The sequence below is a fragment of the Letharia columbiana genome, assembly GCF_014066305.1.
Source record: "Letharia columbiana isolate WasteWater2 chromosome Unknown Sc0000007_s0, whole genome shotgun sequence".
NCBI classification, from domain to species: Eukaryota; Fungi; Ascomycota; class Lecanoromycetes; order Lecanorales; family Parmeliaceae; genus Letharia; species Letharia columbiana.
Window position 1 is genome coordinate 1261222 of NW_023501043.1, and position 18562 is coordinate 1279783.

Genomic DNA, 18562 nt, shown 5'->3' on the forward strand with positions numbered 1-18562 from the left:
TATATTAATAAATTCTTAATAATTATTAGAAGAATTTAGAATAATATAAAATCTTAAAAACTCTTAATTCGAATAATTAAGTAAATAAGAATATCGCTTCTCTTTCTTTCTCTTAGAATAATAATAATCTTATATAGAAAATCGATATAGTAATCGATACTTATACTTTTATATCGAGTCGACTCTATATATTACTCTATTATATATAAATCTTTTTTAAAATTATCTAATTTTATTAATTTTATTATATTAAATTCGCTAAATCTTATAAAAGTATATCTTATTAATAATGAATATATAGTCTTATACGTTAATTATAAAAGTATATTTAATATTATTCTTAATACTAGCTCTATTAAATATCTCGATATTTATTATATAAATTTCTATAGTCTATTCTTATCTTATTTATATTATATTATATTTTATTAATTAATTTTATTCTTATCTTATTAACTTCTATTAAAAACTATAATATAATTATATTTATTATTAATGAATTCTTAAAAGAATTATATTAATTTCTAATAAGTTAATTTTTATTATTAAAAATTAAATATATTATTTACTTTAATAACTTCGAAAAATTCATTAAAAATTATTAAAGTAAATTATTTTAGATTATAATTATAAGTTTCTTAATAAATTATAAAAGACTTTTTTTATTAAGCTAGACGTTAAATTATTATACTTAACTATTTATTATTTATAAATTAATAGATTAAATATATATATTAACTAGATTTTTAAGCTTATTATTTACTTTTAAATATCTATACTTAATAATATTATAATCTAATTAATTACTATTTTAGCTATTTAGATAAACTATAATAATACTATTTTTACTTTTTTAAATAAATCTTTAAAGTAGTTTTTTTATAATTTTTATTAAATTAATTATTAGATCTCGATATTTATGAAAAGTAATTAATATTAAAAAATATCGTTATTTGAAAATATCGAGTATTATTATCTTTATTTAGATGAGTTTAAAATTTTATTATAATTAATAATTATAATTTTATTTCTTCTATATAAATAATAATATATTTTTATAATTATATTATAATTATAATATTTTAATTACTTAACTTATTAAAAGAAAATATTAGTATATATAATAGAATAAGATAGGGCTAAATTAGAAAATCTTGAATTTATATATATAGTTAATTATTAATTCGGGGTTATTACGTCTTTTAACTAGACTAACTAAATTAGCCTACTAGCCCTTCTAAGCTTTCTTATTAAAAATTTATATATAGAAATTTTACACTCTAAAATAATCAACTCTCTACGAATACTATTTCTTTATAATTTCGTAAATTATAGAACTTAGTATACGCTTTCTAACGCTATAAAAATAATAAAGTTTAGCCTACTATTAATAGATTAAATTAATATTCAAATATCGTAATTATATTAAACGCGTCCGGGATCAATTAATAATTCTTTCATCTATTTATATAACTATATTTCTTCTATAATTCTATTAATCTATTAATTATAAATATATTCGTCTCTAATATCTCTTATCTAAATATTGCTAAATATCTAAGATATATATTTCTTTCGTTTATCTTTTAAATCTCTTACTAATAGTAATCGAGACCGTAAGCGAGTTTAATAACTATTTACTACTACTTATAAACGCGTTAAAAGACTCTTAAAAAGAGCTTAAACGGATTTATAACTATCGTTCTCCTTTATATACTTCTCTTAAGCCAGCGATATTTAATTAGCCACTTAATTAATACTATCTATTCTATTAACTTAGTAATTTACTTAGTTAGATCGTTAGCTAATTACTTAATTATTTACTTAATTAATTACTTAATCTAATATTCTATAAGAGAAGAAGTAAGAGAAGAAATTATAATAGATAAATACGGAGAATACTATAAAGAATACTACGGAGAAATTAAGCGGTAATAAGACTATTATCGTTAAGAATACGGCTTAGCTCTTTAAGATCTTACGTTAAATTATTACTTAGTAAGCGGAGAATATTACTATAACTTAATCTATTATCTCTACTATATTAATATAATATATTACTATAATAATATTATAAGAGAAGAATCTACTACGACGATTATAGTTAATTAGGCCTCTATAGAAGAAATATCGAACGATATATATTTAAACGAATTAAAATCATTCGATGTCTATAGCTATTTCATTATTCGAAAGATTTTACTACGATAGAAGATATTATGAGATTTACATTACTAATTAATACGTTATCTTCATTTCTTTCCGATATTTCAATACTTCTTATTATAAGAATATAACCTTTCTATATTTTTTATAGATAATTATTATAAATTAATTCTTTATACTCGATATATCTTTCTAATTAAGTCTTAGCGCGCCTCTCTCCGTATATATATATCTATAGATTATATATATTAATGAAATAACTTTATATTATATTAATATTATATAACGAGTAAAGGCCTATGAATTAAATTCATAATCATTTTTTTTTGATCGGGGCTGTCGAGTAAATTTTGGTGAGCGATCTTTGGTAAGCGATATCTGAATTCCTTACCTTTAAATATCTATAAGACTAAATTTAGTAATTCTTTTTTTATCTAAAAGCCCACATTATATTCTATAGTTTAAACCAAAAATTCTAAAATTTTAATAGAAAACAAAAAAGTTATTCTAAAATCAAATAATGTACACCTGTTTTTTGATTAGGGCTGTCGAGCGGATTTTGGTGAGCGGACTTTGGTGAGCGATATTTGAATTCCTTGCGCTTTAATAATTATAAGACCAAATTTCAAAATTCTTAAAAATTCGAAAAGCGCAGACTGCGCTCCAAAATTTAAAATTTAAAATCTCAAAAAGTTAATAGAAAACAAAAAAGTTTTTCTATATGTTAATAATGTACACCTATTTTTTTGATGGTTGCGGACGCTAATTTGTTTACCCGCGGTGTCTAACCAAAAAGCGTAGACCTGACGAATTGATAATTGGCTGCACATACAAATTCAAGGTTTTCTAGTTCAGCCCTACCTTATTCTTTTATATATACTAATATTAATAATTATTTCTTAATAATAATTCTAATTAAAAAAATAGATTATGAATTTAATGTATAGGCCTAAACTTGTAATTTATAATTTATTAATCTTTTTAAAGTTCTCGAATAAATAAAACGTCTTATTTATTAATTAGAGATCTCTAATAATTAAAAAGTATATTAAATTTTTATCGTAATATAATTAAAATTATACTCGAATTTTTAAGTAAATTTATATATTTAATCTTAGCCTTACTTTAACGAGTTATCTTTTATCTTTATTAAAAGCGATATCGAGATTTTTAGATTTTATTATAAAATATCTTATTAAATAAAAAGAATATAGATTATAATATAATAAAAAAAAAGTATTAAGAATCTTAATAATATTTAGAAATTAATTCGAAACTATAAGTATAAGAATAATAAGAAACTATAATCGTAGTATATAATAAGCTTAATTATTTCTATTTAGAAATCTATTATTTATAATAGTAAGCTAGTAAGCTTAGTAAGATATTTATTTAATAAGTCTATTTATTTAATAAAGTAAGTATCTTATTAAGACTACTTATATTTTTATAATAATAATTTTATAAATAAGAAGAAAGTATAGTAATTTCGCTAAAATAAATTCGAGAAAGATTTATCTTCGAAGAATACTTATTTTTAAAGAAATCTTATATAAAAAACTTTAAAATTTTAAAATTTTAATTATCGACTACTCTTCTACTTCTTTATAGAGATATTATAATATTATAATTCGAACCGTCTAGATCTCAAGAAATAGCGTTATTTCGACGAGATTTTTAGCGAAAAATTTCTAATCTTTTCTAAGAAATAATATTACTTCAGCGAGATTCTTAATAAAGAATTTCTAATCTTTTCTAAGAGATAACGTTATTTCGATAAATTTTCTAACGCGAAGTTTATTAACGCGGAGTTTACTAACGAATACGTTATTATTCTTTTTTATATTCTTTAATTATATTTTTTACTTTTTACTTAAAGTAAGCGATTAAGTCTAATAAAGAAAACGCTAAATATTTCTATTATATAGAAGCTTTATTATATATTTAAATTATTAGATATCTATATTATTTAAAAGAATCTATATTAAATAATCTATACTATTAACGATAGTCTAATTTATTAAAAAACGAGTTTTCTATATCGAATATAAGAAATTCTTCTTCGCTTCGTTTCTCGTAAAAGGTTTATTATTAACTAATAAACTCTCGGCGAACTTTCTATTATTTAAAAGAATACTATTTAGAATACTTATAAACTTTATAACGACTTAATTAGTTAAGAAATAAGTATTATAAACTTTTACGAAGAAATTATACTATTTCGAATATTATAATTAAATTTTAATACTTAATATAAAGATCTATTATCTTTCTTAACTTATATCTTTATAATATCGAAGTTCTAGAAATCTCTTTATTTTACTCGATAAAGATATTATTAACTAAAATCGCTATTTCTACGCCTATCTTCTTTACTCTATTTTTACTTATATTTAATATATTATAAATTTCTTAAATTTTTATTTAAATCTATTTATATTAATATTAAGATATATATCTCTATATTATTAATTATTTATATATCGCGATTACTCTTATCTTATATATAATAATCTATATAAAAGATATTCGCCTTTAAACTCGCTATTACTTCGTATATTATATATATAATAATCTCTATCTATTAAAATCCTCTATTAGCGATATTATAGAATATTAAATTAATTAAAAAAGAATTAGACTTAAAAACTCGAGATATAAAACTAAAACCCGCCTAGTAGCTCCGCTTTACCCCCGTTCTTATTTTATATTAATTAAGAGAAGATATTAAAATAGCGAGAGAAGACGTAAGACTAAAACTCGACTAGTATCTCTACCCTTTTACCTCTATCTTTACTATTACTTATATTACGAAATTTCGAGATATTTAGAATAAATCGATAATTATAAATTAGATAATTACTTAGTTTAAGATTATTAGATTTATCTATCTTTATAAATATTAATTTAATATTATTTAATAATTAAAAAATAAGAATTTAAGATAAGCTTATTTATAATAATAATTATTTTCTTATTAATACTTTTAAAATTATATATATTATAATAAGACTTAAAGATAAGATTATTTAATATATTTCTACTAGATAATATTATAGCTTCTACTCTTTAATTAATAATCTTCTTAATTATTTAAATAATATATATGAAATATTATTATCTATTATTAAAGATATATATCGTTAAGTTTATCGTATAATAAAGAGATAATATAATTAATTATTTCTCGAGTTCTATAGATAATTTATAAAGTATTTTAAATATAAAATTAAACGTCTAATAAACGGCGATAAATATATAATATTTAAATTAATTAATAAATTAGAGTTTTTTAAAAAAAAATAGAAATTTTATATATAAAGGAAATTAAACTTAGTTACGACTAAAGATATATTTTATATAATTAAATCTCGATAATTTAGAGAAAGTTCAAAAACTTATTAATAAGAAGTCGAAAATATTTATTAAATAATATGTTAAGATAAGACTTAAAGATATAATAAAACCCTATAATAAATATACTATTATTCTTTAATTTAATTTAGAGAAATATAGACGATAAGAATATCTTTAAAAGACTTCTTTTTTTATATTAAAAAATCGATTTTCTAGATCTATATTACTTATTAATAGTCTTATATTAGATTTATTAAGTAGGCTTCTCTTATTATTATATATCTAAAGGGCTTTCGAAGTTATAATACGTTATCTATAAATCTTACTATCGTCGTTAATAATCTTAATTAATATCGATTATATAATATTTTATAAAGAAACTTACTTAATATTAAATTAGAGTTTTAGCGTTTATAACTCGATTTAATTTAGAAGATATCGACTAATTAGATTATATTATTTTATTAATTTCTTCTTTATTATATTAGATAGCTATTATATAGTAAATTCTTTTTTAATTATTATTTATTTAATTCTTTATAAATCTTTATTAAATTAAAAGCTCTTAATACTATAATAAAGTACTATTAACGATACGCTAGCGAAATCTCCGAGACGTAATATTATTATTATCGTCGTCGTCGAAGAAAGATATTAATTTAATCTAATATACTAATATTAAAAGTTCTTTATTTTTATAGATTTTTAGCGAGTATAATATATACGATGGAATTATTTAGTTCTTTCGAAGGTTTATAATAAGTAGGCTGAATGAGAGAAGGACTTAGAGAATTTAGAATCTTGCTGATATACAGATAAGATATAGCTATATCTTCGAGATCTTAATCATCTCTAGTTAAGGCCTACACGAACTATGAATATTTAAAGATATAAGGCAAGCAATAGGCCTATATCTCCGGTCTATTAGCTATAGAAACTATAGCTATTTAAGAGAGGGGGTAGTATTATAAGCGTATTCTTAATATACCCCTTAGCTCTATAGCTAGCGAGCCTTAGCGAAGATATCTTCTATTATATTATACCTTCTTTCTATATATATAATTCGATAGTCTTATTATTCTATTCTATCTCATCTATACTAGTATCGTATCTATGCTAATTCTAATAACTTTCGTCTAAGTTATAGACTTAAGAATTATTACTAAGAATAGTTAATAACTAAGACTAAGATACGACTTATAGAAAACGCTAAATATTAAAAATCGAATTAAAAAAACTATAAACTCCTCTATAAAAAATTATCTTTCTTATTATAAAATCTATTTATAATTATTTTTCTCTTTATATAACTTATTTATAAAAATTTAATCGAAGTAGATATTTAAATTATTAGATAAATGTAAATACGCGTAATTATACGTTAAAGTATACTCTATTTTATATTATAAATCTCGAAAGCGATAAGATATTTAACGTAATCTATAAGTATAAATACTAGTATTTTATTTATTATAGAATATTTTAAATAGAAATAAATAGTAAAGACTATTAGACGTACGTTATAAAAAGCGATCTATAGTCTTATATTTAAATTATATTTAAGTATATCTAATACTATAATAGTAATAATCTCTACGATTATTATAACTCGAAGTAAATTTATTTAAAGATAAATAAGCGAATATAGTAGAGAGAGTTTTACGTTAGATATTTAGATATTATTACGAAATAATTTTAAGTGAAATCATATATATGAATAATATATATGTGTGATGTAATAATTCTATATAATATATAAGATCTATAGTAGAAGAAGTCTCTATAGTATCGTAGTGTTAAGGTACTAAGCCTAATCGAAACGCCTAGTAAAGAAATTCGTAATAGATATATATAATTAATAGTCGAAAAGATATAATATCTAATATGAAATTTAAGTAATTTTCGAGATATTATCTTAAAAGATATAGAATATCTCTAATTTTACTCGATATCTTATATATAAATTATCGTATTTTAAATATATCTCGTATAAAATAGACTAGTCTCGTTATAGAACTTTAAGAATTATAAGATTCTATAAATAGATTATAAAGATATAGGTCTTTAAAGAAAAGAAGTAAAAGTTATAAAATTCTAAATTAATTTTTTTTTATATCTTCTTAATCGCTATATAGAATATATACGATATAAGTAATATAATCGTATCTATCTAAGAATATTTATTCTTTAAAAAAAGAGAAGAGATAAATATAAGAAGAGCGATAGTTATCGAAATTATTAAAGAATTAGAACTAGTTTTAAAAAAATTAAAAGACTATAATCTAGAAATAAAAGTAGAAAAAAATACGTTAACAAGTAAGAAAATCTTTTTTTAAAGTTTAAATCTATTAAAAAGTATGATATTATTATATCGAATATGAAATAAACTATTAATTATATTATTAATATCGACGAGTTAGACGCTAGATCGACGTTATTTAAAAGTAATTTCTTAATTTCTATAAAACGTTTATAGTTCTATTAAATTTCTAAAAATTTCACGCTATAAATCTTAACTCGCTACGTAAGAATCTCGACGAGATTTCGAGTTATATCTCGCTATCTCGACTAGTTCTTAGTATTTATAAGCGACTTCTTTAAACTTTAATATTATATATTAAGAATTATAATAAAATCGAGTTTATAATATAATATTATAGTTTAAATTAAAGTATAAGATATAGATATTTAGAAATATAATAAGATATATTAGATTAGATTTAAAGAAACGTTATAAAAGCGCTATAGAAACGCTATAAAAATATTATAAGAGTAATAGCTTTAAATTAATATAATAAAACGCTTAATAAGAATAATAGAGTATTTTTATTATTTGATAAAATAACAAGTAAAGGCCCATGAATTAAATTCATGGAGTTGGATTTTTCTAAGTCAAATCGAACTCTAATCGCTTACTGTACGTTTTTGACCTACATACAGGCATATATGTACGGAGAGAGGCGCGCTAAGGCCTAATTAGGAAGGTGTATCGAGTGTGGAGGATTGATCCGTAATAATTGCCTACAAAAAACAGAGAAAGGCCATGTCCTTATGGCAAGAAGTATCGAAATACCGGAAAGAAATGGAGACAACATGCCAATTAGTGGTGTGAATCCCACATTATCTCCTGCCGCAGTGAAATCTTTCGAATAATGAAATAGCTGTCAGAGCAAGACATCGGACGGTTTCAATTCGTCCAAATATGCATCGTTCCGGAGTGATGATTTGATGTGGAACCGTGGAGAGCATATGAGGTGGGATCTTGGAGAGCTGAGCCGTGTTCTTGACGATGGTGGCCTTGTTGCCGCTTAGTTTCTCCGCAGTGTTCTCCGCATTTGCCTGTTGTAGTTCCTCCTCTTGCTCCTCAATGCAGTGGGGATGATAGGCCAAGTTGCAGTGGTATTCTCCGCTTGCTAAGTGATGATTTGATGTAGAACCGTGGAGAGCATATGATGTGGGATTTTGGAGAGCTGAGCCGTGTTCTTGGTGCTGGGGGCCTTGTTGCCGCTTGGTTTCTCCGCAGTGTTCTCCATAGTGTTCTCCGCAGTGTTCTCCGCATTTGCCTGTTGTAGTTCCTCCTCTTACTTCTTGATGTAGTGGGGATGATAGGCTAAGTTGCAGTGGTGTTCTCCGCTTGTTGAGTGATGATTTGATATGGAACCGTGGAGAGCATATGACGTGGGATCTTGGAGAGCTGAGCCGTGTTCTTGGTGCTGGGGGCCTTGTTGCCGCTTGGTTTCTCCGCAGTGTTCTCCATTTTCTCCGCAGTGTTCTCCGCATTTGCCTGTTGTAGTTCCTCCTCTTACTCTCTTGATGTAGTGGGGATGATAGGCTAAGTTGCAGTGGTGTTCTCCGCTTGTTGAGTGATGATTTGATATGGAACCGTGGAGAGCATATGACGTGGGATCTTGGAGAGCTGAGCCGTGTTCTTGACGATGGTGGCCTTGTTGCCGCTTGGTTTCTCCGCAGTGTTCTCCGCATTTGCCTGTTGTAGTTCCTCCTCTTACTCCTTAATGTAGTGGGGATGACAGGCCAAGTTACAGTGGTGTTCTCCGCTTGCTGAGTGATGATTTGATGTGGAATCGTGGAGAGCATATGACGTCCGGACGCGTTTGGTATGACTACAATATTTGAATATTAGTTTAACCCACCTACCGCTGGCTTGGGAAGAGTATGTAGGGGAGGACGTATCCGTTCGGGCTCTTTTTGAGGGCCTTCCAACGCGTTTATGAGCAGTAGTAGGTAGCTGTTAGGCTCGCTTGCGGCCTCGATTGCCAGCAGTAGCGGATTCGTCGAGGGGTGGCTTGGGGGCGTCAGTAAGGGGCTCTAATTGGGCGAGGGGTACCGAAGACGATTGTGTTTATATTGGTGGAATTGATAGAATTGGTAGAATTGGTAGAATTGGTAGAATAATGGAAGAATAACAAACAGGTGGAAGGATTATTATCCGATCCCGGACGCGTCTGGTGTGACTACCATGACTACCATATTTGAATGTTCATTTAATTCACCAATAGTAGGCCAAACTTCATAATTTTTACAGCGTTAGAAAGCGCAAAGCGAGCTCTACAATTTACCAAATTATGAAGAAACAGTATCCGTAGGGAGCTGGTTATTTCAGAGGATAAGACTTCTGCACATAGATTTTTGTAGATTTTTGATGGTTGCGGACGCTAATTTATTTACCCGCGGTGTCTAACCAAAAAGCGTAGACCTGACGAATTTATGATTGGCTGCACATACAAATTCAAGGTTTTCTAGTTCAGCCCTACCTTATTCTTTTATATATACTGATATTATCTAGATCTAACTCTACTTCGTTAAAATCTCGTCTTAAAGCGAGATAATATTAAGCGTTTAAAATCTTTTCTTATCTCCCTTCGTTACGTAGCGTATCTAGATATTAAGAAATAATTTAAGTTTTAGAAATTAAATCTTAATTTAGAAGAATAGTTAGCTAGAAGTTTTATATTATATAAGATATTTATTATTTAAAAAGATAAGAGTAATAAGAGATTTTTTATAGTTTAAAATAGTTATTAATTAATATATATAAAAGAATAAAATAAACTTAAGTTAAAAAAAAGTTAATTTATATATATAATTAAATATAAGTTTAATATTTTTACGCTCTTTTATTATATCGACTAAGTTAGCTCGCTAGCCCTCTCGAGATCTCTTATTAAAAAATAGATATACGTTATTTATAAATAGAATAAGTTTTATATTTCTATTAAATTTTTAATTTTTTTTAAATTATAATACGTATTTTACGCTTTTTAACGATTTAAAGATTTTGAAATTAAGTCTTATAATTATAGTAGCCGAAAAGGTATAATATTTGATATGGGATTTAGGCAATTTTCGAGATATCATTCCAAAAGATATAAGATATTTTCAATCCCACTCGGTATTCTATATATATATTACCGTATTTTAAAATCGTCCCGTATAGAATAGACTAGTCTTATTATAGAGCTTTAAGAATTATAAAATTCTATAAATAGAATATAAAGATATAAATTTTCAAATAAAAGAGGTGTTAAGGAATCATTATGATTTGACTCATATATGTGTGTGGTGTAAAAGATGTTGAGTATCTATGTAGTCTGCAGGCAGATATGTGCGGTGCCAAGCCTACGCTAGTGGCCCTATGAGTATCCCTGAGGCATCTCATGACAATTGCCCACAAAAAACAGAGAAATGCCATGTCCTCATGGCAAGAAGTATGCATGCATGATTTTTCGAAAAACCGGAAAGGAGTGGAGACACCGTGCTAATTAGTGGTGTGCATCCCACGAAATCTCCTGCTGGAATGAAAACTTTTGAATAGTACCGGAGCAAGACATCGGACGGTTTCAATTCGTCCAAATATGTATCGTCCAATCTTCCTCCTGCAGTGGCCTAATTGGCTGTGATCGTCGCAGTAGATCCTTCTCTTGTATCGTCAACTCAATGATATGCCATATCAATACGATATCGCCGAGGCACGCAGAGATAGCAGGCCAAATTGTAGTGTCATTCTCCGCTTGCTGAGTGGCGATTTGACGGGGGGATTGTGGAGAGGTAAGCCGTGTTCTTGACGATGGTGGCCTTGTTGCCGCTTGGTTTCTCCGCCGTGTTCTCCGCCGTGTTCTCCGCAGTATTCTCCGCATTTGCCTGTTGTAGTTCCTCCTCTTGTAGAGTATCAGACTGAGTGGCTGACTGAGTGGATGACTGAGTGGCTTGCTGAGTAGCTGACTGAGTGACTGGCTGTAGAGACCTTCTCGTATATTGCTGGCGAGTCTTCTGATTCCGGTGCTTCTTCTTCTGCTGTGTTGCACGGACGAATGGACACTCCGGTGATCGAGTAGCGTGGAAATCGAATGGATTATCACTATCCCAGTCACAAGGATCAAGACCGCATAGTGAGCACACCGTTAGATCCGGGGATGGAAAAGTAGGGTCGAATTCTCGATGAAAGCCAGCACGGGCTACGTCAGAGGCACTTGGATATACGTGTGGCCATGACGTGAATGAGGCAAGTCTTGCAGCGTATGAGTTCATTGTGATATCGACAGGCCTATTGAAAGGATCGATTTGGACGGTGTCAAAAGGTACTCGATGACTGCGAGTGTGTTGGAGGTCCGGCTTGGAGCGTCACACTATTAGGTGTTGATGTGGGCTTTGCGTAAACGTCTGATGACGCCTGGATATCCTATGAAGTAGGGCCAGGTGTTGCTACCAATTGTTAAGGAATCATTATGGTTTGACTCATATATGTGTGTGTTGTAAAAGATGTTGATTATCTATGTGGTCTGCAGGCAGATATGTGCGGTGCCAAGCCTACGCTAGTGGCCCTATGAGTATCCCTGAGGCATCTCATGACAAGAGGTAAAAGTTAAAAAATTCTAAGTCCAAAAAATATCATACCTTTTCGGCCAGTATATAATTATTTAAAAAATAAGAAATTTAAATATCTCTTATTAAAGTTCGCTCGATAGCCTTAATTATAAAATAGATATATATTAATTAATTTTAAAGAAATTCTTTTATTTTCTATAATTCTTTTTAAAAGATTATAGAATATAATTTACGCTTCTAAATAAAAAAGAATTATCAAATTTAATCTTATATATATTTAAAGATAAGGAATTTAAATATCGCGTATTAAAGACTTATTTACTCTATTAAGAATAATAATATATATAATAGAATAAAATAGGGCTAAGCTATAAAATCTTAAATTTATATATATAATTAATTATAAATTTAGAGTTATTACGCTCTTTAATTAAATCGACTATATTAGCTCGCTAGTTCTCTTAAGCTTTATTATTAATAGTTTATATATAGAAGTTTTATATTTAAAAATATCTAGCTTTTTATAAATGTTATTTCTTTATAATTAATTAAAATATAAAGTCTAATTTACACTTTCTAATAATATAAAATTTATAAAATTTAATTTACTATTAATAAGTTAAATTAATATTTAAATATAAGTAAAGATCTATAAATTAAATTCTCAGAGTTAAATTTTTCTAAATTAAATAAAGTTAGATTTTTTTAAATTAAATAGAATTTTAGCTCTAGCTCTAAGTTAAATCGAATTCTAATCGCTTACTATATATTTTTAATCTATTTTTATTATTATAAAATTAATAAAGAAGATAAGAGCTCTAACTCTAAATTAAATTAAATTTTATTTATTTTCTATATAATAAATAGCTTATTACTATTACTATAGATTACTAATTAATTATATTCTTATTTAAAAAAAGTATTTACTTAATAATCTTATTCTTAATATATCTTACTAATCGAGTAAATTATCTTCTTAATAAATTATTTAAAACTATAATTAATAAATTAATTTTACTAATAACTCGATTTAAGATTATATATAATTAATTATAAATAAAGATCTTAGAATATAGATATAAATCGATTTACTATAATAATTAATTTTAAATCTTATTAATTATTATATTAAAGATTAATTAAATTAAAAATTAAATATATTAAAAAAAAATTATTTAAATTAATCGAGGTTAGAGGAATATATAATATATAATATTATTAATTATTAGATTTATTTTTAGAAATATAATAATTAAGTATTTTAAATCTAATATATTTAATTTATAAATATATTCTATTATATAAATATATATACTATTTTAAATTTCTTAATAATATTATTATATATATATTTATTTTAATTTTAAATAATAAGATAAAAGTAATATTTATTTAAAGATATTTATTATTTTAATAGATAAAAGAAAACTATTTTTTTTATTAATAACTTAATCTCTATTATTATAAATAATCTTAATTTAAAAAAATTTATTAAGAATTTAATTATTAGATTAAACGATATTCTTATTAAAAATATAAAGAATTATTCTAAAAATATAAAAATTAATTATTTAATATAAATTAAGATTATTATAAGTAATATTATTTAGCTAAATAATAAAATTATTTAATAATTACTTAATAAATTAATTAATAGCTTCTTATTTTTAGAGCTTATTAAAATATTATTATTTATATTTAATAATTTTTAAATAAATTTCTTTATATTAATTCGATTCTAACTAATTAAATTAAAATTATAAATATATTTTTTATAAATCTAAAGATTTAAATATAATTTTAAAAAATAAAACGCTTTTAATATAAATTTAACAATGAAACTTAATTTAATATTTTTAATAATTAAAAAAATTTAAAAAAATTATTATAAAAATATATAACTACAAGTAAAGGCCCATGAATTAAATTCATGGAGTTGGATTTTTCCAAGTCAAATCGAATTTTAGCCCTAGCCCTAAGTCAAATCGAACTCTGATCGCTTGCTGTGCGTTTTTGACCTACTTCCACCACTACAAAATTGATTTAATCTATATAGTATACAGGCACATATATACGGAGAGAGGCGCGCTAAGGCCTAATTAGGAAAGTGTAATAATTACTCACAAAAAACAGAGAAAGGCCATGTCCTTATGGCAAGAAGTATCGAAATACCGGAAAGAAATAAAGACAACGTGCTAATTAGTGGTGTGAATCCCACAATATCTCCTGCCGCAGTGAAATTTTTCGAATAATGAAATAGCTATAGACATCGGACGGTTTCAATTCGTCCAAATATGCATCGTTCCGGAGTGATGATTTGATGTGAAACCGTGGAGAGCATATGACGTGGGATCTTGGAGAGCTGAGCCGTGTTCTTGACGATGGTGGCCTTATTACCGCTTGGTTTCTCCGCAGTGTTCTCCGCATTTGTCTATTATAGTTCCTCCTCTTACTCCTTAATGTAGTGGGGATAACAGGCTAAGTTGCAGTGGTGTTCTCCGCTTGCTGAGTGATGATTTGATGTGGAACCGTGGAGAGCATATGACGTGGGATCTTGGAGAGCTGAGCCGTGTTCTTGGTGCTGGGGGCCTTGTTGCCGCTTGATTTCTCCGCAGTGTTCTCCATAGTGTTCTCCGCAGTGTTCTCCGCATTTGCCTGTTGTAGTTCCTCCTCTTACTCCTTAATGTAGTGGGGATGACAGGCTAAGTTGCAGTGGTGTTCTCCGCTTACTGAGTGATGATTTGATGTGGAATCGTGGAGAGCATATGACGTGGGATCTTGGAGAGCTGAGCCGTGTTCTTGGTGCTGGGGGCCTTGTTGCCGCTTGGTTTCTCCGCAGTGTTCTCCGCATTTGCCTGTTGTAGTTCCTCCTCTTACTTCTTAATGTAGTGGGGATGATAGGCTAAGTTGCAGTGGTGTTCTCCGCTTATTAAGTGATGATTTGATATAGAACCGTGGAGAGTATATGACGTGGGATCTTGGAGAGCTGAGCCGTGTTCTTGGTGCTGGGGGCCTTGTTGCCGCTTGGTTTCTCCGTAGTATTCTCCGCATTCGCCTGTTGTACATCCTCCTCTTATTTAACTGAGTGCGAGGGTACCGGAGAGTAAATGTGTTCATAGGGTGATGAAGAACGGATAGGGGAGGAAGACGCGTCTTAGGAGGTAGCATCGCTGGGTTAAAAGGCACCATCGCTGGCTTAGGAGGAGTATATAGAGGAGGACGATGGCTGTGAATCCGTTCGGGCTCTTTTTGAGGGCCTTCCAACGCGTTTATGAGTAGTAGTAGGTAGCTGTTGGGCTGCGGCCTCGATTGCCAGTAGTAGCGGATTCGCGGAGGGGTGGCCTAAGGGCGTCAGTAGGGGCTCTAAGAGGCGGGCAAAAGGGGTGTACGTGCCTGAAACGTTGAGTAACCTTTAGGCGAGGGGTACCGAAGACGATTATATTCATATTGATGGAATTGGTAGAATTGGTAGAATAGTGGAAGAATAACAAACACACCAACAGGTATTATTATTATCCGATCCCGGACGCGTCTGGTGTGACTACCATGACTATCATATTTGAATGTCCATTTAATCCACCAATAGTAGGCCAAACTTCATAATTTTTACAGCGTTAGAAAGCGCAAAGCGAGCTCTACAATTTGAGGAATTATGAAGTAACTGTATGTATCGCAAGCTGAGTACTTCAAAGTGTAAAACTTCTACATACAAATTTTTGATGAGGGAGGCGCGGGAGGGCTACCGGGCTGACTCAGCCGGTCTAACCAAAGGGCGTAGCGAACCCGAATTGATGATTGGCTGCACATACAAATTCAAGGTTTTCAAGCTCAGCCCTACCTTATTCTTTTATATATACTGATATTATTAAAAAGAGTAAAATTCTTTTTAAATATTTTAAAATATATAATTAATAATTTAATATCGTAGCGATTTTATATAGAGATTTTATTTTAAAAAATAAACTTAATTATTTTTAATAATTAAATTAAATTAGATCTTATCGATATATTATAATTAAGTAATAATATTAAGAGTAATTTTAAAGTAAAAATAAGCGATAATATTATCTTAAAGAAGAATAAAGGCGATATTAAATAAAATTATAATAATAATTATTTTAAATTTATATCGTACTCTTTATAATTAGTATATATAAAAGAATAAGGTAGGGCTGAGCTTGAAAACCTTGAATTTGTATGTGCAGCCAATCATCAATTCAGGGTCACTACGCTCTTTGGTTAGACCGGCTGAGTCATCGCGGGTAAATAAATTAGCGTCCGCAACCATCAAAATCTCGCCCTCCCGCGCCTCCCTCATCCAAAAATAGGTATACGTTATTCACAATAGTAATAACTTTTTTGTTTTCTATTAAAATTTTGAAATTTTTTTTTTAAAATTTTGAAACGCTGTTTGCGCTTTCCGAATTTTTAAGAATTTTGAAATTTGGTCTTATAATTATCAAAGCGCAAGGAATTCAAATATCGCTCACCAAAGTTCGCTCACCAAAGATCGCTCACCTATTTACTCGATAGCCCTGATCAAAAAAATGATTATTAATTTAATTCATAGGCCTTTACTCGTATAATATAATAAATTATAATTTTATTAATATTTCTATAATTATTAAAAAAAAGTTGGTTATTAAAATAAGAGATCGCGTTTTAAATAGCGTTAGTTATAGCGATTTAATTATTATTAAAACTTATTTATATCTATTATTAAATATTAATTTAATAATTATAACTTTTATATAAAAATCGATTTTAATTATTAATATAATATTATTTATAATCTTATTAAATTATAAATAAATTAAAATTAATAATAAAATTAATATTTTTTATAAAACTATTATTATTATTTTTAAATAAATTTAAATAAAATAAAAATAAAAGTCTTTAATAATTATTTATTTATTTATTTTATATATTATTTAATAGAGAAAAAAATATAATATTAAGTTTAAAGAATATAATTATAATTATTAAATAATTTAAATAGAGAAAAATATATATTAAGTAAGAAATATATATAAAATATATATAAAATATAGATAAAATATAGATAAAATATATATAAAATATATATAAAATATAAAAGAAAAATTAAATTATTTATAAGTAAAAAAAAAATATATATATATATTTAACGCGAAAAGTTTTAATAACTAAAAATAGAATACTATATTAAAAAAAATTACGATATTTTATAATTATTATTAATATAAAAATCTTCTTATTCTATAGTTTAAAGTTCTTTAATTTATATAAGAAATTATTAAAAAATATATATATAATATAAAAAGTTTTAATATATAAAAAAGAAATATTATATTAAAAAAATTTATAATATTTTAATATTATTATTAACGCGAAAAACTATTTATATTATATTTAAAGTTTTTTTATCTAATAAAAAAGAATTATCTATATATTCTAATTTATAATTATTTTATAAATTTAAAAAATTATTAAATTTATATTATAATAGAATTATTATAAAAACATTTTTTAAATAATATTTTCTATATTAGATTACTTCTTTATTTAATATTTAATTTTATTTAATACTATTATAAAGTAAGTCTCTCGCTATATAAATATTATAATAAAAAAAATTATTATCTATTATATAAAAGTTTTTAAAAAATATAAAATTTAATATATTTAAAAGAAGATATTATAGATAAAGTTATTTTTTAATATTTAAATTAATATAATATATTCTTTTAATAATACTTCCATATCTCTAATATAAACTTTATTTAAATATATCTTATTTATTCTTTTTTTAAATATATTATATTAATAGATTAATATAGAAGAAATCTTTTATTTATTTTTACTATTAATATTATTTATTTAGCTAGAAAAAGACTATTAACTTAAATTAATATTTATATATTATATTATTATTTAATTTAAATTATTATTATTATTAAATATTATATTATATTAGTTTAAAAGAGAAATAAAGGATTATTTAATAAAAAAATTATAATTATATAATTTAAAGCTAAAAATTCTTTAATAAACTTTTATAAAGTATATTTATTATATATTTTAATACTCTTAAATCTTATTTATCTAGTCTAAATCTATACTATTCTAATCTATATTACTTTTTATACTCTATATAAAAATTAATCTAATTATTACTCTTAAAAATATATTTAAAAATATATCTATAAATTTT

The 18562-nt window shown here is 25.9% G+C and overlaps 1 protein-coding gene across 1 annotated transcript; it reads right to left on the reverse strand.

Annotated features, from left to right (window-relative positions):
• Positions 1 to 11541: 11541 nt before the first annotated feature.
• Positions 11542 to 12069, reverse strand: HO173_003347 (uncharacterized protein; the record flags this gene model as incomplete). The annotated part of the gene is made up of 1 exon (XM_037305274.1): positions 11542 to 12069. The coding sequence occupies one exon, from the start codon at positions 12067 to 12069 to the stop codon at positions 11542 to 11544; it is 528 nt and encodes a 175-aa protein (XP_037168139.1).
• Positions 12070 to 18562: the final 6493 nt, after the last annotated feature.